The sequence below is a fragment of the Pseudophryne corroboree genome, chromosome 3 (genome assembly GCF_028390025.1).
Source record: "Pseudophryne corroboree isolate aPseCor3 chromosome 3, aPseCor3.hap2, whole genome shotgun sequence".
In the NCBI taxonomy this organism is placed as follows: domain Eukaryota; kingdom Metazoa; phylum Chordata; class Amphibia; order Anura; family Myobatrachidae; genus Pseudophryne; species Pseudophryne corroboree.
In genome coordinates this window covers 36481427-36505271 of record NC_086446.1, presented here as the reverse complement: position 1 = coordinate 36505271, position 23845 = coordinate 36481427, and the positions used below count along the sequence as shown (strand labels likewise).

The 23845-nt window shown below is 47.4% G+C and overlaps 1 protein-coding gene across 1 annotated transcript in view; it reads left to right on the top strand.

Moving 5' to 3' along the window:
• The window catches only part of LOC135054643 (gastrula zinc finger protein XlCGF26.1-like), a 127873-nt gene extending 106467 nt beyond the window's left edge, over positions 1–21406 (top strand). The window contains exon 7 of the mRNA XM_063957873.1: positions 18823–21406. Within this exon, the coding sequence (XP_063813943.1) occupies positions 18823–19420 (598 nt within the window). The 3' untranslated portion in view covers positions 19421–21406. The remainder of the gene's footprint in view (positions 1–18822) is intronic.
• The last annotated feature ends 2439 nt before the right edge of the window (positions 21407–23845 follow it).

Sequence of the window (23845 nt, the reverse complement as noted above, 5' to 3'; positions counted from 1 at the left end):
ACGGAGTCCCCAGCATCCACTACGGACTACGAGAAATAGAATTATCGGTAAGTAAATTCTTATTTTCTCAACACCATTACCATATATATAGTATTGTCCTTCAAAAAGCTAAAACTGACGGGTTTCTTAATCCCAACCATGATTCTCAACCAGAGTCCACTGTCCTCCCTACTGTTTAATTTGCCTGTTGATCCCTTGCTTAGACTATTACAAAGCTCTGTGTCCTTTAGAGGGATCATGGTTGGCTTCAGGGAAATCAATGTTACTTCCTTCGTGGAACACATTCTTTCTGCTTCCGTCTCTCTGGGTCTGATATTGTCTATTTTTAAGGCTTTTGAAGAGGTTTCTGGCTTTTCAGTCAATCTCAGGAAATCAAGAACACTTTGGCTTGGGGAACCTCTGGCCCTCCTGGACTTTGGATGCAGGAATTCCCTATTTCTCTTAGCTCCTAGAGGATGCTGGGGACTCTGTAAGGACCATGGGGTATAGACGGGCTCCACAGGAGACATGGGCACTATAAAGAACTTTAGATGGGTGTGCATTGTCTCCTCCCTCTATGCCCCTCCTCCAGACCTCAGTTAGATCCTGTGCCCAGAGGAGACTGGGTGCATTACAGGGGAGCTCTCCTGAGTTTCTCTGAAAAATAATTTTGTTAGGTTTTTTATTTTCAGGGAGCACTGCTGGCAACAGGCTCCCTGCATCGTGGGATGAGGAGAGAGAAGCAGACCTACTTAACTGATAGGCTCTGCTTCTTAGGCTACTGGACACCATTAGCTCCAGAGGGTCGGAACGCAGGTCTCACCCTCGCCGTTCGTCCCGGAGCCGCGCAGCCGCCCTCCTCACAGAGCCGGAAGATAGAAGCCGGAGGAGTATTAGAAGAAAGAAGACTTCATAGGCGGCAGGAGACTTCAGTTCTTCTCTGAGGTGACGCTGCGCGCCATTGCTCCCACACATAACACACACTGCAGGCACTGATGGGTGCAGGGCGCAGGGGGGGCGCCCTGGGCAGCAATAATAAACCTCCAGGACAGGCTAATAAGTTATATAGGCTGCGGAGGCAGTAGATTATACAATCCCCCGCCAGTATTGAATATTTGAGCGAGACCGAAGCCCGCCGCTGAGGGGGCGGAGCTTGATCCCACAGCACTAACTAGCGCCATTTTCTCCACAGCACTGCAGAGAAGCTGGCTCCCCGGACTCCCCGGACAGAGGGCAAAAAGAGGTGGGGCACTTATAATTGACGCAGTGAGTGTATATTGATATATATAAAAGCGCTGTTTTTCTGGGAATTTTACTTCCAGTGTCAGTTGGCGCTGGGTGTGTGCTGGCATACTCTCTCTCTCTCTATCTCTCCAAGGGGCCTTATTGGGGAACTGTCTCCATATACATATATCCCTGTGTGTGTGGGGGTGTCGGTACGCGTGTGTCGGCATGTCTGAAGCGGAAGGCTCATCTAAGGAGGAAGTGGAGCAGATGATTGTGGTGTCTCCGTCGGCAACGCCGACACCTGATTGGTCGGGTATGTGGAATGTTTTAAATGCAAATGTGACTTTATTACATAAGAGATTGGACAAAGCAGAGTCCAGGGATAATACAGGGAGTCAATCAATGGCTTTGATGGTGTCACAGGGCCCTTCAGGGTCTCAAAAACGTCCCCTATCCCAAATAGCAGACACTGATACCGACACGGATTCTGACTCCAGTGTCGACTACGATGATGCAAGGTTACACCCAAGGGTGGCCAAAAGTATTCATTATATGATTATTGCAATAAAAGATGTTTTACATACAGTATCACAGATGACCCCTCTGTCCCTGACACGAGGGTGCACATGTTTAAGGAAAGGAAACCTGAGGTAACGTTTCCCCCATCTCATCAGCTGAATGCGCTATTTGAAAAAGCTTGGGAAACTCCTGACAAAAAACTGCAGATTCCCAAGAGAATTCTTGTGGCGTATCCTTTCCCTGCACAGGACAGGGTACGGTGGGAATCCTCGCCCAGGGTGGACAAAGCTTTAACGCGCTTATCCAAGAAGGTGGCGCTGCCGTCTCCAGACACGGCAGCCCTCAAGGATCCTGCTGATCGCAGACAGGAAACGACTTTAAAATCAATTTATACACATACGGATGCTTTACTCAGATTGGCAATAGCATCGGCTTGGGTTTGTAGTGCGGTAGCAGCTTGGACAGATACATTGTCAGCTGATATTGATACCCTTAATAGGGATACCATTTTATTGACCTTAGGTCACATCAAAGACTCAGTCTTATATATGAGAGACGTTGGGCTACTAGGTTCGAGGGCCAACGTCATGGCGATTTCGGCTAGGCGAGCACTGTGGACCCGCCAATGGACAGGTGATGCCGACTCAAAGAGGCATATGGAAGTTTTGCCTTACAAGGGTGAGGTTTTATTTGGAGAAGATCTCGCGGACCTGGTTTCCGCAGCTACCGCGGGTAAATCTACTTTTTTGCCTTATGTTCCCCCACAGCAAAAGAAAACACCACAATATCAGATGCAGTCCTTTCGGTCGCATAAGTCCAGAAGAGGTCGAGGCTCTTCCTTCCTTGCCAGAGGTAAGTGTAGAGGGAAAAGAATGCCTGCTAAGGCTAGTTCCCAGGAGCAGAAGTCCTCCCCGGCTTCTACTAAATCCACCGCATGACGCTGGGGCTCCACTGAGGGAGTCCGCACCGGTGGGGGCACGTCTTCGACTCTTCAGCCACGTCTGGGTTCAGTCGGGCCTGAATCCTTGGGCGATGGAAATTGTATCCCAAGACTACAAGCTGGAATTCGAAGAGGTGCCTCCTCGTCGATTCTTAAAATCGGCTTTACCAGCTTCTCCCCCAAAAAGGGACATGGTTTTAGCTGCAATTCAAAAGCTGTGTCAACAGCAAGTCATTATCAAGGTTCCCCTAATACAACAGGGAAAAGGGTATTATTCAACCCTGTTTGTGGTCCCGAAACCGAATGGCTCGGTCAGACCCATTCTAAATTTAAAATCTCTAAACCTGTACTTTAAAAGGTTCAAGTTCAAGATGGAATTGCTCAGGGCAGTTATCTCCAGCCTGGAAGGGGGAGATTTTATGGTGTCACTAGACATAAAGGATGCATACCGCCACGTCCCCATATATCCTCCTCATCAGGCGTACCTGAGATTCGCTGTACAGGATTGTCATTACCAGTTTCAGACGTTGCCGTTTGGGCTTTCCACGGCCCGAGGGTTTTCACCAAGGTAATGGCGGAAATGATGGTGCTCCTGTGCAGGCAAGGAGTCACAATTATCCCGTACTTGGACGATCTCCTGATAAAAGCGAGTTCAAAGGAACAGTTGCAGAAAAGCGTGTCGCTCTCCCTGAGAGTACTGGAGCAGCATGGTTGGATTCTTAATCTACCAAAGTCACAGTTCATTCCAACGACTCGACTATCTTTCTTAGGCATGATTCTGGACACGGAACAGAAGAGGGTTTTCCTCCCAAAGGAAAAAGCCCAGGAACTCCAGAACATGGGGGTAATTCCAAGTTGATAGCAGCAGGATTTTTGATAGCAACTGGGCAAAACCATGTGCACTGCAGGGGAGGCAGATATAACATGTGCAGAAAGAGTTAGATTTGGGTGGGTTATATTGTTTCTGTGCAGGGTAAATACTGGCTGCTTTATTTTTACACTGCTATTTAGATTTCAGTTTGAATACACCCCACCCAAATCTAACTCTCTCTGCACATGTTATATCTGCCCCTCCTGCAGTGCACATGGTTTTGCCCAATTGCTATTAAAAATCCTGCTGCTATCAACTTGGAGTTACCCCCATGGTCAGAGACCTGCTAAAGCCAAAAAGGGTGTCAGTCCATCAATGCACTCGAGTACTGGGGTAAAAAGGTGGTGACCTACGAGGCCATCCCCTTCGGCAGGTTTCATGCGAGGACTTTTCAGTAGGACCTTCTGGGCAAGTGGACCGCGTCCCATCTTCAAATACATCAGAAAATAACCCTGTCCCCCAGGGCAAGGGTGTCTCTCCTGTGGTGGCTGCAGAGTGCTCACCTTCTAGAGGGTCGCAGGTTCGGCATTCAAGACTGGGTTTTGGTGAACACGGACGCGAGCCTCCGAGGATGGGGAGCAGTCACACAAGAAAGAAATTTTCAGGGACTATGGTCAAGCCAGGAGGCTTGTCTACACATCAACATACTGGAATTAAGGGCCATATACAACGGCCTACGACAAGCGGAGAATCTTCTTCGCGACCTACCGGTTCTGATTCAATCAGACAACGTCACAGCCGTGGCTCATGTAAACCGCCAAGGCGGGACAAGGAGCAGAGTGGCAATGGCGGAAGCCACCAGGATTCTGCGCTGGGCAGAAAATCACGTAAGCGCTCTGTCAGCGGTATTCATTCCGGGAGTGGACAACTGGGAAGCAGACTTCCTCAGCAGACACGATCTCCATGCAGGAGAGTGGGGACTTCATCAAGAAGTTTTTGCAGAGATAACAAGTCTTTGGGGATTTCCTCAAATAGACATGATGGCGTCACGCCTCAACAAGAAGCTTCAGAGGTATTCTGCAAGGTCAAGGGACCCTCAGGCAGTAGCGGTGGACGCCCTGGTGACACCGTGGGTGTTTCAGTCGGTCTATGTGTTCCCTCCTCTTCCGCTCATCTCAAAAATATTGAGAATCCTAAGACGAACAAGAGTGCAGACAATACTCATTGTTCCAGATTGACCTTGAAGGGCCTGGTATTCGGATCTTCAGGAAATGCTCACAGACGATCCATGGCCTCTTCCTCTCAGAGAGGACCTGTTGCAACAGGGGCCCTGCGTGTTTCAAGACTTACCGCGGTTACGTTTGACGGCATGGCGGTTGAACACCGAATCCTAGCTGGGAAAGGTATTCCGGAGGAGGTCATCCCTACTCTGATAAAGGCTAGGAAGGAGGTGACGGTGAAACATTATCACCGTATCTGGAGGAAGTATGTATCTTGGTGTGAAGCTAAGGATGCTCCTACGGAAGATTTCCACTTGGGCCGTTTTCTCCACTTTCTACAGACGAGTGGATATGGGCCTAAAGTTAGGCTCCATTAAGGTACAGATTTCGGCCCTATCTATATTCTTCCAGAAGGAATTGGCTTCTCTCCCAGAAGTCCAGACTTTTGTAAAGGGAGTGCTACACATCCAGCCTCCTTTTGTGCCCCCCAGTGGCACCATGGGACCTTAACGTGGTGTTACAGTTCCTAAAATCTCACTGGTTTGAGCCTCTTCAAACAGTTGAATAAAAATTTCTAACTTGGAAGGTGGTCATGTTGTTGGCCTTGGCATCTGCAAGGCGGGTGTCCAAATTGGCGGCATTGTCTCGTAAGAGCCCCTATCTCATTTTCCATGTGGATAGAGCTGAGTTGAGGACTTGTCCTCAATTTTTGCCTAAGGTGGTGTCATCGTTTCATATGAACCAACCTATTGTGGTGCCTGTGACTACGGGAGACTTGGAGGATTCCAAGTCCCTTGATTGTAGTCAGGGCCTTAAAAAATTTACGTAGCCATGACGGCTCGGATTAGGAAAACAGAGGCACTGTTTGTCCTGTATTCAGCCAACAAGGTTGGCGTTCCTGCTTCTAAGCAGACTATTGCTCGCTGGATCTGTAACACGATTCAGCAGGCTCATTCTACAGCTTGATTGCCGTTACCAAGTTCGGTAAAGGCCCATTCCAGTAGGAAGGTGGGCTCTTCTTGGGCGGCTGCCCGTGGCGTCTCGGCTTTACAGCTTTGCCGAGCGGCTACCTGGTCGGGTTCAAACACTTTTGCAAAATTTTACAAGTTCGATACCCTGGCTGATGAGGTCCTCATGCTTGCTCAATCGGTGCTGCAAAGTCATCCGCACTCTCCCGCCCGGTTGGGAGCTTTGGTATAATCCCCATGGTCCTTACGGAGTCCCCAGCATCCTCTAGGACGTAAGAGGAAATAAGATTTTAAACCTACCGGTAAATCTTTTTCTCCTAGTCCGTAGAGGATGCTGGGCGCCCGTCCCAGTGCGGACATATTTCTGCATGACTTGTATATAGTTGTTGCTTACATAAGGGTTATGTTACAGTTAAGATCAGTTGTTGGCAGATACTGTTTTGTTCATACTGTTAACTGGTTATGTGTATTCCAGGTTATACGGTGTGATTGGTGTGGCTGGTATGAATCTTGCCCTTAGATTAACAAAAATCCTTTCCTCGTATTGTCCATCTCCTCTGGGCACAGTTTCTCTAACTGAGGTCTGGAGGAGGGGCATAGGAGGAGCCAGTGCACACCCATCTAAAGTTCTTTATAGTTCCCATGTCTCCTGCGGAGCCCGTCTATACCCCATGGTCCTTACGGAGTCCCCAGCATCCTCTACGCACTAGGAGAAAAAGATTTACCGGTAGGTTTAAAATCTTATTTTTCTGGACATCTGACTATTTTACCTACTTGGGTTTGCAGATTCTTCAAAACCCTCATTGGCTATATATACTTACTTTTACTGCTATAAACGCCTTGTCAGTTGAGTTGGAAGGTTGGAGACACCTACCTTTATCTTAAATGGAGGGAGCTAGACTCCTAAAAATGATTTCATTCCCTAGACTACCATACTTAATCCAAGCTTTAGCTCTCATTGTGCCCCAATGGATATTTAGTACATAAATTATGTTTTCTGTAAATTCATCTGGAATGACAAGTGACATAGAATCAGCTTGGTAAAACTACTGCAACCTTTTGCTGTATTCCTTCGCTTCAGTATTATGATATCTTGGTTACACAGTCAGGATATATACACTAAACTTTCTCTGGAAAGGGAGTTTCTAGCAAGGTGGAGGAGACCTCACCAGCTTTATACAGCTGCCTGATCAGGTTATCCCATCACATCTAAAGGAGAATCCATTACTCTAGAGCAGCGGTGGCCAACCCACGGCTCTCGAGCCGCATGCGGCTCTTTCATCCTCCGCATGTGGCTCGAGCCGGTTCCCGGCCACCGCTGCCCGACACACCACACTCACAGCAGCAGGTCTCCAGCAGCGGTGTGTATCTTCAATTCTGCGCCGGCCCGTGAGCCAATCAGAGCTTGCGGACCGGCAGCTAAGGATTCTGATTGGCTGCTGGTCCGCGAGCTCTGATTGGCTCACGGGCCGGCGCAGAATTGAAGATACACGCCGCCGCCGGAGAGAGACGGAGGGGTGGGGGGGGCGGGGAGTGAGGCACTGTGGGGGCATATGTATCAGCACTGGGGTCATATCTGGCACTGTGGGGGCATGTGTATCTGCACTGGGGGCATATCTGGCACGGTGTGGGCATATCTGGCACTGTATGGGCATGTGTATCTGCACTGGGGGCATATCTGGCACTGTGGGGACATGTGTATCTGCACTGGGGTCATATCTGGCACTGTGGGGACGTGTATCTGGCACTGGGGGCATATCTGGCACTGTATGGGCATGTGTATCTGCACTGGGGGCATATCTGGCACTGTATGGGCATGTGTATCTGCACTGGGGGCATATCTGGTACTGTGGGGACATGTGTATCTGCACTGGGGGCATATCTGGCACTGGGGGATATCTGGCACAGTGTGGGCATATCTGCCACTGGGGTCATGTGTATCTGCATTGGGGGCATATGAGGCACTGTGGGGGCATGTGTATCTGCACTGGGGGCATATGAGGCACTGTGGGGGCATATGTATCAGCACTGTGGGGGCATATGAGGCACTGTGGGGGCATGTGTATCTGTACTGGGGGCATATCTGGCACTGGGGTATATCTGGCACTGTGTGGGCATATCTGGCACTGTATGGGCATTTGTATCTGCAATGAGCGCATATCTGGCACTGGGGGATATCTGGCACTGTGTGGGCATATCTGGCACTGTGGGGATGTGTATCTGCACTGTGGGGGTATATGAGGCACTGTGGGGGCATATGTATCAGCACTGTGGGGGCATACAAGGCACTGTGGGGGCATGTGTATCTGCACTGAGGGAATATGAGGCACTGTGGGGGCATGTGTATCTGCTCTGGGGGCATATGAGGCACTGTGGGGGCATTTGTATCTGCACTGGAGGCATATGAGGCATTGTAGGGGCATGTGTATCTGCACTGGGGCATATCTGGCACTGTGGGGGCATGTGTATCTGCAATGGGGGGATATCTGGCACTGTGGGGACATGTGTATCTGGCAATGGGGGATATCTGGCACTGTGTGGGCATATCTAGCACTGTGGGGACCTGTGTATCTGCATCGGGGGCATATCTGGCACTGTGGGGACGTGTATCTGGCACTGGGGGCGTATATGTATCAGGCACTGGGGGCATATATTTATCTGGCACTGTGGTGGCACCCATTTTTTGGCATTTTTATATGTATGTGGCACTGTACAACATTACTAAATAGGGTTATGACACAAGGTCACACTCTTACAAACGTCATACCAAAAGGTGTGTGCACAAAAATGGGGCGTGGCTTTGTGACAACTAGGCCACACACCCATTTTTGTGCGCGCGCATGATAGTGGCTCTTGCACTTGCCTATGGATCTTTTCTGGCTCTTTGCCTCCGACTGGTTGGCCACCCCTGCTCTAGAGTACCAGAAAAGGTTATGGCTTTTAGTTTGTCCCAAATATGGGCTGAATGAACATAAGTCCTTGTTTCTCCCATTTGGAGCCAATTCTAATTTTCAGAATGGTAGGGCGGTTTATCCCTTTAATATTTGGCACGTCAATGGGATATTTACCATAGGTAGTTTGGTGAATACAAACCTTAAGAGGCCTTTCCTGTTCAGGAGGCTGTAGCCAGATTTGAACTTTTGGAGGGTTGTCTTCTGACATACCTTCAAGCCCAGCACTACATAGGATCTACTATCAGGACCTTCTCAGAATTAGATTGGCAGAATCCCTTGGACACTTTGTTTCAGCGCCCTCCACTATCCGGTAAGGCGATGTCTGTATTACTATAGCATTCATCGGGAAAAGTTAGATTACATCTTCTCCACACAGGGCTTCTTAATTTCCCACATTTATCTCTGCAATTTCTTAAAGCCCATGTTCTCATCTGCAAACTGTTGCTTTCTACTACTTGTTCCCTCATGGGGCTTTGTCATTGGTCAGTCGACTACGCATGATCCTGGATGACCAACCCGAGGCACCCCTGCAAGTGTCCCAAGGCACCACAGGGTGCCACGGCACACAGTATGAGAACCACTGCCATAGTCTTTTGGCAGAGCTCCTGGATTTGGAGTTTTTGGCTGCAGGCTAAAGCTTATGCAAAGGTTTCCTTGGGTAACTTCTTGCCATTCCGGACTGGGCTATCTTTGGAATTATTCCTTCTCATCCCCGCATTACTTCTGATGGTAGACGATTATTGATGCCGCAGCCGTAAGGCTATAATGCAGCCGTGGAATTGCTCCCATCTGCACCCGCTTTGTCGCTATTTAAGTCCAAACTTTATCTCTTTAGAATAAATTGGGTATAGGTGGTTCTTGCTAAAGAATATAAGACAGAAACGTTTTTCAACATATGGGAGAGTTACACGAGACATCGCCCAAAATGAAGGATCAAATACATAAAAGTTTACGCTATACCTCCTGGTATTTAATTTGTGAGATAGCAGAAGATCCTCCTTTTCTCTAATGTCCTAAGTGGATGCTGGGGACTCCGTAAGGACCATGGGGAATAGCGGCTCCGCAGGAGACTGGGCACATCTAAAGAAAGCTTTAGGACTAACTGGTGTGCACTGGCTCCTCCCCCTATGACCCTCCTCCAAGCCTCAGTTAGATTTCTGTGCCCGACGAGAAGGGTGCACACTAGGGGCTCTCCTGAGCTTCTTAGTGAAAGTTTTAGTTTAGGTTTGTTATTTTCAGTGAGACCTGCTGGCAACAGGCTCACTGCATCGTGGGACTAAGGGGAGAAGAAGCGAACTCACCTGACTGCAGAGTGGATTGGGCTTCTTGGCTACTGGACATTAGCTCCAGAGGGACGATCACAGGTTCAGCCTGGATGGGTCCCGGAGCCGCGCCGCCGGCCCCCTTACAGAGCCAGAAGAGCGAAGAGGTCCGGAAAAATCGGCGGCAGAAGACGTTCCTGTCTTCAATAAGGTAGCGCACAGCACTGCAGCTGTGCACCATTGCTCTCAGCACACTTCACACTCCGGTCACTGAGGGTGCAGGGCGCTGGGGGGGAGCGCCCTGAGACGCAATACAACATGTTTAAAACCTTATATGGCTAAAGAAATACATCACATATAGCTCCTGGGCTATATGGATGCATTTCACCCCTGCCAGTTTTCCTAAAAAAAGCGGGAGAAAAGGCCGCCGTGAAGGGGGCGGAGCCTATCTCCTCAGCACACAAGCGCCATTTTCCCTCACAGCTCCGTTGGAGGGAAGCTCCCTGGCTCTCCCCTGCAGTCACTACACTACAGAAAGGGTTAAAAAAGAGAGGGGGGCACTAATTAGGCGCAGTATTAACTATACAGCAGCTATAAGGGGAAAAACACTTATATAAGGTTATCCCTGTATATATATAGCGCTCTGGTGTGTGCTGGCAAACTCTCCCTCTGTCTCCCCAAAGGGCTAGTGGGGTCCTGTCCTCTATCAGAGCATTCCCTGTGTGTGTGCTGTGTGTCGGTACGTTTGTGTCGACATGTATGAGGAGAAAAATGATGTGGAGACGGAGCAGAGTGTCTGTAACAGTGATGTCACCACCTAGGGGGTCGACACCTGAGTGGATGTACTGTTGAAAATTACGTGACAGTGTCAGCCAGTGGCGGAACAAGCAAGCGGTGGGCCCAGGTGCAACAAAATGCTTTGGCCCCCCCCCCATCCCATCCAAGTCCACCCCACGGGCAGTGCGCGCCGTAGGCGCGCGCAAAAATACATAGTGGCGTGGCTTCGTGGGGAAGGGGTGTGTCCACAAAATAATACCAATTCATAAAACGGTGCACAGTAGTCTCCATTCTTCAAATTACGCCGCACAGTAGCACCACTACACCAGGTAGAGACCCTTTTACTCCTTACAGCGAACAGATTCCCCTTTTTACACATAACGGCAGACAGCGTGCACTTTTTACACATAACGGCAGACAGCGTGCCCTTGTTACACATAGCGGCAGACAGCATACACTTTTTACACAATGGCAGACAGCGTGCCCTCGTTACACATAGCGTCAGACAGCGTGCACTTTTTACACATTACGGCAGACAGCGTCCCCATTTTACACATTACGGCAGACACCATACACTTTTACACATAACGGCAGATAGCGTGCCCTTTTTACACATTACGGCAGGCAGATTCTACCTTTTTACACATAGCGGCAGGCAGATTCCCCATTTTTATACATAGCGGCAGGCAGATTCTACCTTTTTACACATAGCGGCAGGCAGATTCCCCATTTTTATACATAGCGGCAGGCAGATTCCCCATTTTTACACATTGCGGCAGGCAGATTCCCCATTTTTACATTGCGGCAGGCAGATTCCCCATTTTTACACATTGCGGCAGGCAGATTCCCCATTTTTACATTGCGGCAGGCAGATTCCCCATTTTTACATTGCGGCAGGCAGATTCCCCATTTTTACATTGCGGCAGGCAGATTCCCCATTTTTATACATAGCGGCAGGCAGTCCCCCCTTTTTACACATTGCGGCAGGCAGTCCCAACAAATAAAAAAAGAAAGAGACAGAAAGAAAGAAAGAGAAAGAAAGAAAGAAGAATTATACTTACCCTCTCTGTTGGCTCAGGCTCCTCGGTGCAGCTTCCCGGGCAGTAGAGAAGAAGGAGGAGGGAGGTGAAGGAGGGAGCCGCAGCAGCGCTGTGTTACTGGTGGAGGCGCTGCTGCTGCTGCCCCTCTGCTTCCCTATAGGCTGTTCTCAGAGACAGCCTATAGTGAAGCAGAGGAGCAGCAGCAGCAGCGCCTCCACCAGTAACAAAGCGCTGCTGCGGCTCTCTCCTTCACTGAGAGACTGTGACCTGTTTGTATATGAGGGAGGGAGGGACGGACCCTCCTCCCTCCTTCGTGTGTGGGTGGCCAGAATCGTTCCTTATGACGGGCGGGTCACGGGAGCGCTGGTGTGCGGCTGCGGCATGACATACAATGAGTCATTGTGACTCATTCATGTAATGCCGCCCGGCGGCTGTGGGCCCTTGAGTGCGGCGGGGCCCCAGTGCAATGCACTGCCTGCCCCGCCAGTAGTTCCGCCCCTGGTGTCAGCTCTGTATAAAAAAAAAAAAAACAGTGGTTGACATGAGACAGCCGGCTACTCAGCTTGTGCCTGTCCAGACGTCTCATAGGCCGTCAGGGGCTCTAAAGCGCCCGTTACCTCAGATGGCAGATACAGACGCCGACACGGATACTGACTCCTGTGTCGACGGTGAAGAGACAACCGTGATTTCCAGTAGGGCCACACGTTACATGATTGAGACAATGGAAAATGTTTTATACATTTCTGATAATACGAGTACCACCAAAAAGGGGTATTATGTTCGGTGAGGGAAAAACTACCTGTAGTTTTCCTGAATCTGAGAAATAAAATGTGTGATGATGCGTGGGTTTCCCCCCGATAACAATTGATAATTTCTTAAAAAATCCTGCTGATAGAAAGCAGGAGGGTATCCAAAAATGTATTCACACACATACTGGTGTTATACTGCGACCAGCAATCGCCTCAGCCTGGAGGTGCAGTGCTGGGTTGGCATGGTCGGATTCCCTGACTGGAAATATTGATATCCTAGATAAGGATAGTATATTATTGCCTATAGAGCATTTAAAAGATGCATTTCTATATATGCAGGATGCACAGTGGAATAATTGCCGACTGGCATCAAGTATAAGTGCGTTGTCCAATTCTACCAGTAAAATGGTCAGGTGATGCGGATTCCAAATGGCATTTGGAAGTATTGCCTTTGAAAGGGGACATTTGGGGTCAGTCTTTTAGACCTGGTGGCCATGGCAACAACTGGGAAATCCACGTTTGTACCCCAGGTCGCCTCTCAAAATAAGACGCCGTATTATCAGGCGCAGTCCTTTGTTGGCAAGCGGACAAAAGGTTCCTCTTTTCTGCTCGTGACAGAGGGAGAGGAAAAAAGGCTGAAGAGATTACCCAGTTCCCAGGAACAGAAATCCTTTCCCGCCTCTGCAAAGCCCTCAGTATGACGCTAGGGCCTTACAAGCTCAGGCACGGTGGGGGCCCGTTCTCAATGAATTTCAGTGCGCAGTGGGCTCACTCGCAAGTAGACCCCTGGATCCTTCAGGTAATATCTCAAGGGTACATATTGAAATTCGAGACGTCTCCCCCTCGCCGTTTCCAAAGGTCGGCTTTACCGACGTCTCCCTCTGACAGGGAGGCAGTTTTGGAAGCCAGTCACAAGCTGTATTCCCAGCAGGTGATAATCAAGGTACCCCTCCTGCAACAGGGAACGGGGTATTATTCCACACTATTGTGGTACCGAAGCCAGACGGCTCGGTGAGACCGATTCTAAATCTAAAATCTTTGAACACTTACATACAGAGGTTCAAATTCAAGATTGAGTCACTCAGAGCAGTGATTGCGAACCTGGAAGAAGGGGACTACATGATGTCTCGGGACATCAAGGATGCTTACCTTCATGTCAAAATTTACCCTTCTCACCAAGGGTACCTCAGGTTATGGTACAGAACTGTCACTATCAGTTCAGACGCTGCCGTAGGGATGGTCCACGACACCCCGGGTCTTTACCAAGGTAATGGCCGAAATGATATCCCTTCGAAGGAAGGGAATTTTAGTTATCCCTTACTTGGACGATTCCCTGATAAGGGTAAGATCCAGGGAACAGTTGGAAGTCGGTGTAGCACTATCTCAGGTAGTGTTGAGGCAGCACGATTGGATTCTCAATATTCCAAAATCGCAGCTGGTTCCAACGACTTGTCTTCTGTTTCCTAGGGATGTTCCTGGACACAGTCCAGAAAAAAAAAAAAAAAAGGTGTTTCTCCAGGAAGAGAAAGCCAGGGAGTTATCCGAGCTAGTCAGGAACCTCCTAAAACCGAACCAAGTCTCAGTGCATCAATGCACAAGGGTTCTGGGTAAAAATGGTGGCTTCCTACGAAGCAATCCCATTCGTTAGATTCCACGCAAGAACTTTCCAGTGGAACCTACTGGACAAATGGTCCGGGTCGCATTTTCAGATGCATCAGCGGATAACCCTGTCACCAAGGACAAGGGTATCCATCCTGTGGTGGTTGCAGAGTGCTCATCTTCTAGAGGGCCGCAGATTCGGCATTCAGGACTGGGTCCTGGTGACCACGGATGCCAGCCTGCGAGGCTGGGGAGCAGTCACACAGGGAAGGAATATCCAGGGCTTAGGGTCAAGCCTGGATACATCACTTCACATAAATATCCTGAAGCTAAGGGCCATTTACAATGCTCTAAGCATAGCAAGACCTCTGCTTCAAGGTCAGCCGGTATTGATCCAGTCGGACAACATCATGGCAGTCACCCACGTAAACAGACAGGGTGGCACAAGAAGCAGGAGGGCAATGGCAGAAGCTGCAGGGATTCTTCGCTGGGCGGAAAATCATGTGATAGCACTGTCAACAGTATTCATTCCGGGAGTGGACAACTGGGAAGCAGACTTCCTCAGCACGACCTCCACCCGGGAGAGTGGGGACTTCACCCAGAAGTCGTCCACATGATTAAAAAACTCGACAGGTATTGCGCCAGGTCAAGAGACCCTCAGGCAATAGTTGTAGACGCTCTGGTAACACCGTGGGTGTACCAGTCAGTGTAGGTGTTCCCTCCTCTGCCTCTCATACCCAAGGATCCGTGGCCTCTACCTCTAAGAAGGGACCTGCTCCAGCAAGGACCCTGTCTGCTCCAAGACTTACCGCGGCTGCGTTTGACGGCATGGCGGTTGAACGCCGGATCCTGAAGGAAAAAAGGCATTCCGGATGAAGTCATCCCTATCCTGATCAAAGCCAGGAAGGATGTAACCGCAAAAACATTATCACCGCAATTGGCGAAAATATGTTGCGTGGTGCGAGGCCAGTAAGGCCCGACGGAGGAAATTCAACTGGGTCGATTCCTACATTTCCTGCAAACAGGAGTGTCTATGGGCCTGAAATTGGGGTCCATTAAGGTTCAAATTTCGGCCCTGTCAATTTTCTTCCAAAAAGAACTAGCTTCAGTCCCTGAAGTTCAGACGTTTGTAAAAGGGGTACTGCATATACAGCCTCCTTTTGTGCCTCCAGTGGCACTTTGGGATCTCAATGTAGTTTTTGGTTCCAAAAGTCACATTGGTTTGAACCACTTAAATCTGTGGAGTTAAAATATCTCACATGGAAAGTGGTCATGCTGTTGGCCCTGGCCTGGGCCAGGCGCGTGTCAGAATTGGCGGCTTTATCCTGAAAAAGCCCTTATCTGATTTTCCATTCGGACAGGGCGGAATTGAGGACTCGTCCTCAGTTTCTCCCTAAGGTGGTTTCAGCGTCTCACCTGAACCAACCTATTGGTGGTGCCTGCGGCTACTAGGGACTTGGAGGCCTCCAAGTTGCTAGACGTTGTCAGTGCCCTGAAAATATATGTTTCCAGGACGGCTGGAGTCAGGAAATCTGACTCGCTGTTTATCCTGTGTGCACCCAACAAGCTGGGTGCTCCTGCTTCTAAGCAGACTATTGCTCGTTGGATTTGTAGTACAATTCAGCTTGCACATTCTGTGGCAGGCCTGCCACAGCCAAAAATCTGTAAATGCCCACTCCACAAGGAAGGTGGGCTCATCTTGGGCGGCTGCCCGAGAGGTCTCGGCTTTACAACTTTGCCGAGCAGCTACTTGGTCAGGAGCAAATACGTTTGTAAAATTCTACAAAATTGATATCCTGGCTGAGGAGGACCTGGAGTTCTCTCATTTGGTGCTGCAGAGTCATCCGCACTCTCCCGCCCGTTTGGGAGCTTTGGTATAATCCCCATGGTCCTTACGGAGTCCCCAGCATCCACTTAGGACGTTAGAGAAAATAAGAATTTACTTACCGATAATTCTATTTCTCATAGTCCGTAGTGGATGCTGGGCGCCCATCCCAAGTGCGGATTGTCTGCAATACTTGTACATAGTTATTGTTACAAAAATCGGGTTATTATTGTTGTGAGCCATCTTTCAGAGGCTCCTCTGTTATCATGCTGTTAACTGGGTTCAGATCACAGGTTATACGGTGTGATTGGTGTGGCTGGTATGAGTCTTACCCGGGATTCAAAATCCTTCCTTATTGTGTACGCTCGTCCGGGCACAGTATCCTAACTGAGGCTTGGAGAAGGGTCATAGGGGGAGGAGCCAGTGCACACCAGTTAGTCCTAAAGCTTTCTTTAGATGTGCCCAGTCTCCTGCGGAGCCGCTATTCCCCATGGTCCTTACGGAGTCCCCAGCATCCACTACGGACTATGAGAAATAGAATTATCGGTAAGTAAATTCTTATTTTTTATTTTGAGTTGGAGATGTAGCTTTTAATGCCAATTTTGGAGGGAGCTTCCCTGATGGGTGTGTGTGTGTGGTGGGGGGGGGGCACTTATTGGTACCCAAAGCATAAGCCACGATAAGTTTCCTGCCGGAGCCGCAATAGTGCATGGGATTAAGGACTTATCCCCGATCCCATGTGTTTTTGCGCGATCGCAGGTCCAATTTTAGCCGACCAAAATGTCCTTTAATTGGATACCGCAATAATGACCGTCGATCATTAATTGCGATATCCGTCCCGAAACGGCACTGGGGCTAATTGGATACCCCTCATTGTCCATTCTGTTTTGTTTTGACATTATTTGCTGTTTATTATTTTCTTTATAGTGCATGTGAATATTCAATAAAATTACTTTTTTGTAAAAAGGAAAATTTATGAAATTAATGTTCCTGTGGCACTGAGGAGGCATGGTAGACTTCAGTGCCGCTGGGGCAGATCTAGAGACTGATTCAGTAGCACAGCCGCTGAGTCGTTAGAGCGGCTGTGCTACAAAATGGGAAAGCAGCAGGAGGCACCTTAAATAGAAAGATGGTCATCTTAGTAACCCTCAGGTTGGCCAGTATTTTCACTGTTCCAGGGCACTGCGTGTGGTTTCTCTGGACGAGACCTGCGCATGTGCAGACCTCACACAACGGAGATGTACGTAAACCTTCGGGTTTGTATACATCTCTGAATGTGGACCACTGAGCTTGAAGGTAGTGGAGGAGAGCACGCAGGTGATAAGGTTATGATCTGAGAAAGGGAAAGGAGTATTAATATATTCAGAAACTGAGCATAGGGGCTGATTCAGGTTGGATGCGCATGTGCCCGCATTTTCTGTGGGTGGCAGAAAAAGCAATCGCCTCTGCCTGTCAATCAGGCAGGAAAGGGGAGTGGCAGCACTCCGTTTCCAGGGAGGAGACGGAGTGCTGTGGAGGCCGGCAAATGGGCCGGGGCGTCACAAATGGGAGCAGGGGCTTGATCACTGTGGCTGTGTGATGTCACATGCAGCCGCCCCGCGATTGTAAACATGGTGGTGGGCCTGTTGAAGTGGTGGGAGGTGGCGGTCAGCATGCTGTGCGGCCCCGCCCTGCGATGGGCGGCCCCAGCATGCCAACAAAAGGATAGCAAATTCTGCTAATTAGGAGAATTTGCAATCCTTACTGAATCGAGCCCATAGTCTGGTGCATACAAGATCAAGGCAGTGGCCCTCCTGATGAGTTGAGTCAGTCCACCGAGAAAGGGGGTCAGAGAGAGAAATTTGGAGGCAAGGAGAATGTGGACAAGGGATATTGAAATCGCCCATGATGATGATGGGGGTTGTCAAACGCTAAGTAGTGAGGGAGCCAAGAAAATGTTCAAGAAATTGTTGGTGTGGCCCAGGTGGGTGATAGATCACAGCAACAGAGAATGGGGAGAATATCTGGAGTGATGTGCATGATAAAACTTGAGACAGTAATATTCCAACTCCACCTCATGGAAAAATAGAATGTGACAGCAGATAAGGAGCACTTGCCCCGTCTAGTCTACTCTATGCACACACACTTTCATGCTAAGGTTTAATTTTCTTGGTAGCCAATTAACCTACCATTATATTTTTGGATTGTGGGAGTAAACCCATGCAAGTATGGAGAGAATGTACTAATTCCACACAGGGCCGTGGTGGGAATGGAACGTATGACCTCAGTTCTGTGAAGCAATAATGCTAACCTTTACACTATTCATACTGCATCCCCCCCCCCCCCCCCCCTTTCCCTCCTTTACTGTACCCAAACCTAGAAGAGTCCACCAGGTGAAAGTGCAGCAGGGGAGGCCATGTTTCTGTTATAGCCAGAAGGTTGAAGAGTTAGGACCTTTCTAATGCCTCCTAGCACGGTTAATATTTTCTTTATAGCTTTTTGTATTTGTTTTATACATAATGTTTGTAGTTTGCAAAATTTATTTTATTAACAGTTTGAAAAAATTAAATGAAACAACTTCATCTCACTAATAAAATGAAAATGTTTATCAGATGGACACCAATGCAGGAAGACCTTGGAAGGAGATCTCCGTTTGCCTCCAGATTTTGAAATAGAAGATAACATCACACAAGATTCTCCAGGAGACATCCCCATTACCCGAAATACACATCCTGTATCTCACAGTGCTGATCTTTCATCTGACCATTCTCATCACGAGGAATGTTCTCCTGATAACTCAGTTAATGCTACATGTAGTAGTAAAACATTTTCATGTACTGAATATGGTCAAAGTTTTCAACAGAATGCAGTTTTTGTTCTACATGAGAGAAATCACTCGAGTGGGAAGCCATTTTCATGTCCTGATTGTGGGAAATGTTTTACAGGGAAATTGAAAATTCTTTCTTCTCAGAGAAGTCACACATGTTCAGAGTGTGGGAAATGTTTTACACAGAAATCACATCTTGTTACACATCAGAGAACTCATACAGGGGAGAAGCCATATGCATGTTCTGAGTGTGGGAAATGTTTTATACAGAAATCAAAGCTTGTTACACATCAGAGAAGTCACACAGGTGAGAGGCCATATTCATGTTCGGAGTGCGGGAAATGTTTTATAGAGAAATCATCACTTATTACACATCAGATAACTCACACAGGTGAGAAGCCGTTTCTATGTTCAGAGTGTGGGAAATCTTTTACAAGGAAATCTTCCCTTAGCACACATCAGAGAAGTCACACAGGTGAGAAGCTGCATCCATGCTCTGAGTGTGGGAAATGTTTTACACATAAATCAAAACTCATTACACATCAAAAAATTCACACAGGCGAGAAGCCATTTTCATGTTCTGAGTGCGGGAAACGTTTTACACAGAAATCAAAACTACTTAGTCATCAGAGATATCACACAGGTGAGAAACCGTTTCCATGTCCTGTGTGTAGGAAATGTTTTATGCAGAAATCAGATCTTCTTAAACATCAGAAATGTCACACTGGTGAGAAACCACTTTGATAAGCTGATTGAAATCTAAAAAGGCAGAAATATAAAAGGAGAAAGAAAAAAATGCAGATGCACACTGCTAGCACTGAGAACACTGATAGCAAAATTAATTTTGATAAACTCTTACAATTAACATGGAGTATAAGTGAAGTTCTTAGCACACATTTGCGCAAATATGTGGGCCCACCCACCACGTCCAGGTGAACTTCATTAAATGGTTCCCTAACATCTTTAATACCACCACATTATATACATGTATCTAGGTCTTGCCTTTAAATAGAGCCCATATGATTATGTAGTTAGTATTGTAGGAACCTGTGCTATTTCAAACACCTTAGGGTAGATGGGAGGGGTGCCAATGCCAGAGTGAAGGAGCCTTACCTTTAAGTGTACAATATATACACATATAGAGGCGGCGCGGGAAGGGGGGGGGGGGACTCGACTGCACACCCTATTTCTAAACCTATTAGGAGGTGCTACCATGCTAAAGCTTCTAGTACCATGCAGGAGAAATATAACAGCTTTATTAATGCTGTCTATTAAAAAAAAAAACATGCAAAATAGTTTTTATTTAGGCATTTAATATTCTCATGTTACAAACGTAATAAAAAGAGACCGTTGTAAATAGATTAGCATTAAAGCACACTTTTGGCGAGACATCTGGGGAAACAAAAGTATAGAATAACAAAATAAGTACAATAATGGGTTAATTGGCAAGATGTACAATATTTCATTAAGATATTCAAACAACTGAACATTAATAAAAATGTAAAAAATAATGGGACAATTTACTGAAATGGGGTCCAGTATGATTTACCGACGGACACAGTATCGACAGTCATAATCACGACAGCCATTGACCGACGGACAAAATACCAACATTCATTATGCCAACATTTCAAAATATCGACACAAGTTTTCCTGTGGGTTTTTTTTTTTTGTGTCAATGTGGACATAGGTCGACATGGACCCCGTGTAAGTGTACTGCGCTCGCCATGCTTCGGGCACAGTGTGTCGCTGCGCTCGGCACACTATTATATTCCCCCTCCTGGTCAACTGGAATGGTAACGTATAAACAAGTATGTTTTGGGGCAAAAAGTCCTTAAAAACGCATGTCGGCATTTCAAATGTCGGTATTCTGACCATGTCGGCATTTCAAATGTCTGTATTTGATCATGTCGGTATAATGAAGGTCGGTATTGGGTCTGTCGGTAAATCATCTGCTACCCAGTGAAATGGATGGTGGAGAAAGCAGAGGGGGGGCTTCAAAGAGGTGTATGCCATGTATGGCATTCTAGCACGCAAATTGATTAATGCGCCATTCGGACATAAGACCCGGGAAATATACGAGTACAACCTGTCTATCAACACAGGAATTTCCCGCGTCTCAGTCTGACGCCCCCATTCACACTACACCAAAAACCCGAGAAATTCCCGGGTCGGAATGCGATCACACGGAACCTGGATCTGACCTGGAATTTGGGGTGGGAACACTTATTTATATTATTCAACCTTTGATGTTTGTTAATGGCAAATCTGTGGTTTTATTTCCTATTTAAATATTTTTCTTTAAAGCTGTTCTACTTACTAGGTAATTATTTTTTCATTTTTGTTACTAAGGTCCTCCCAGTCGCATTCCCCCTGCCGCACCCAACTACCAGCCAGTATTACCCTTCCTCAGTCTCAGATCTCCCTTTCTCCTGTGTGAACGTCCTGTAAGTATATAGCATAGGATCTCAAACTCGGTCCTCATATGTATGTCATTAGAAATGGACATTTTTCTGGCCAGCACCACTCTTTTTACGGTTGTCATGCACCTTCAAGAACTTCTTTAGAGTCTTCATTTTATTTACAACTTGCTGTTGTGTACGTATAATGCCTCTTGCTTCTAGCAGCTTTGCAATATTTTTATAAATGACTGCATCCGTCACTGTGCCAGTGATCTGTTTTTTAATCTCCTCCTCACCCCTTATGCTGAGCAGCTCTCTCACCTCCTGATCTGTCCAAGTCGCCACGACTGTCTTCTCCGCTTCCTGGACGCTTTCCCGGGCTCTGGATGATGACATCATCTTTTCTGAGCCCGGGGAAGCTCCAATGAGAGGCCTTTTAACAGTTCTGGGTACTGAATACTGGGTAGGGCCCATGCACATTGCACTGCATCCCGGGACAATCCCGGATTCAACCCTGTGAGGAGACCTGGAAAATATGAACTGTGTGGGGTCCTGAGGACCGGGTTTGAGAACCTGTGGTATATAGCATTTGCATAGTCTGCTGTGTAATAGTCTAAGCCACAGGTTCTCAAACTGGGTCCTCAGGACCCCACACAGGGCATGTTTTGCAGGTCTCACAGAATCACAAGTGAAATAATTAGCTCCACCTGTGGACCTTTTAAAATGTGTCAGTGAGTAATTAATACACCTGTGTACCTGCTGAGTTACCTGCAAAACATGCGCTGTGTGGGGTCCTGAGGACCGAGTTTGAGAAGATGTGGCTTAGACCATAGGTCTGCAAACTCGGTCCTCATTACCCCACACAGTGCATGTTTAGCAGGTGCACAGGTGTATTAATAACTCTCAGACACATTTTAAAAGGTCCACAGGTGGAGCTAATTATTTCACTTGTGAGTCTGTGAGGAGACCTGCAAAACATGCACTGTGTGGGTTAATGAGGACCGAGTTTGCAGACCTATGGTCTAAGCCACAGGTTCTCAAACTCTGTCCTCAGGACCCCACACAGTGCATGTTTTGCAGGTCTCCACAGAATCGCAAGATAAATAATTAGCTCCACCTGTGGCCCTTTTAAAATGCCCTTTTAAAATGTGTCAGTGAGTAATTAATACACCTGTGCATCTGCTGGGTTACCTGCAAAACATGCACTGTGTGGGGTCCTGAGGACCGAGTTTGAGAACCTATGGTCTAAGCTTTGCTGGGTCATGTTCTAGCCATTAACCGAACAGCCAATCGGACTTCTTCTAACCCAGGTCTAAAAACCAAGGTTGGATGTGTTCACACTAGAGGCAACCTGGGTAAAACCTTGGTAGAGAGCAGGGTCGGGGACCAGGAAATTTGATCCGTGGTTGATGCATGTTCAGGGGCAAAACTCCAGGTATTTGCTGTATGTATGAAAGGCGTATTACTGATCAGTGGGTCAGTCACAAGTAGTCTGTCTTCGTGCCATAATGTAAATTGAAAACGTTTTTTCACTTGTCCTTTGTTCTCTACAGGAAAGATGTCAATAAAACATTTCCATATAGTAAAAAAAAAAGACTCCGTCTTCCATTCTCTATGCAGAAAGGATTCCACCTGGTCCATTTTAAGAGCAATAATTTTTCTTGGAGCATAGTGAGAGTAGGAACGTTATGGATCCATTACTGAAGGATACTTTTTTTTTGTTTTTGATGCTACTGCTGAGAAAATATTACTATTGCAGCAGCAAGAATCTAATCAAACCAAGCATCAGTTATATATTTATATTATAAACTACATGTATAAGCTGCAATAATAAAAACAGATTCACAAATGATTGTGGTTAGAGCATTGATATCCTATTGTAATTTGTTTCTACAAGTACTCACAGCTTATGCATCCAGTTTATGCTATAAATATAGAATTGATCTGTAGTTTCACACCGGCCAGTCGTATAATATTCTGTTTTAAGTGTTTTAATAATGTGCAGAAATTCTTTTATTTTTCTTATGTGGGTTGAGTAATGCCACCGATTGGAAAACCGCAGACAATCAAGTGATTGCGCTGAGTATATAACGGGTGCCAGGTGTTTCTGTGTTCAGTGACTGACTGGAATCGGAGTTGGTTACTGGAACGGGGTGGAATCAACTGGATCGTGGAGCAGACTGGAACTGGACTGGAGAAACTGGGCCAGGCTGGAACTGGATTGGAGATACTGAGCCAGACTGGAACTGGACTTGGATTATACTGCACTGGTATGCACTTGATAATCAATGTAGCTCTGAGGAGTCAGGAGTACTGGATTCACACAGGACAAGGTGCAACACAGTACTGACTGGATAAGGCTGTGCTTGGACAGGAACAAACGGTCACATGGATGCTGGTGGATTGAGACTGATCTCCTGGGTTGCAATGACTGGAGGTGAGGAATGTACTTTTAGAATAGTATGCAAACTTGTAGGTGATAATAGCAGGGCAGTGTTCAAAATTTCTCTATCAGGGTCCACAGTGATCCACGGGATCTACCTTGGGATCCAAGGTAAATCCTGTTGGATCTCAGAGAAAGAGGGTTATTTAGATCAGAGGTTCTCAAACTCAGTCCTCAGGACCCCACACAGGGCATGTTTTGAAGGTCTCACAGAATCGCAAGTGAAATAATTAGCTTCACCTGCGGACCTTTTAAAATGTGTCAGTGAGTAATTAATACACCTGTGCACCTGCTGGGTTACCTGCAAAACATGCACTGTGTGGG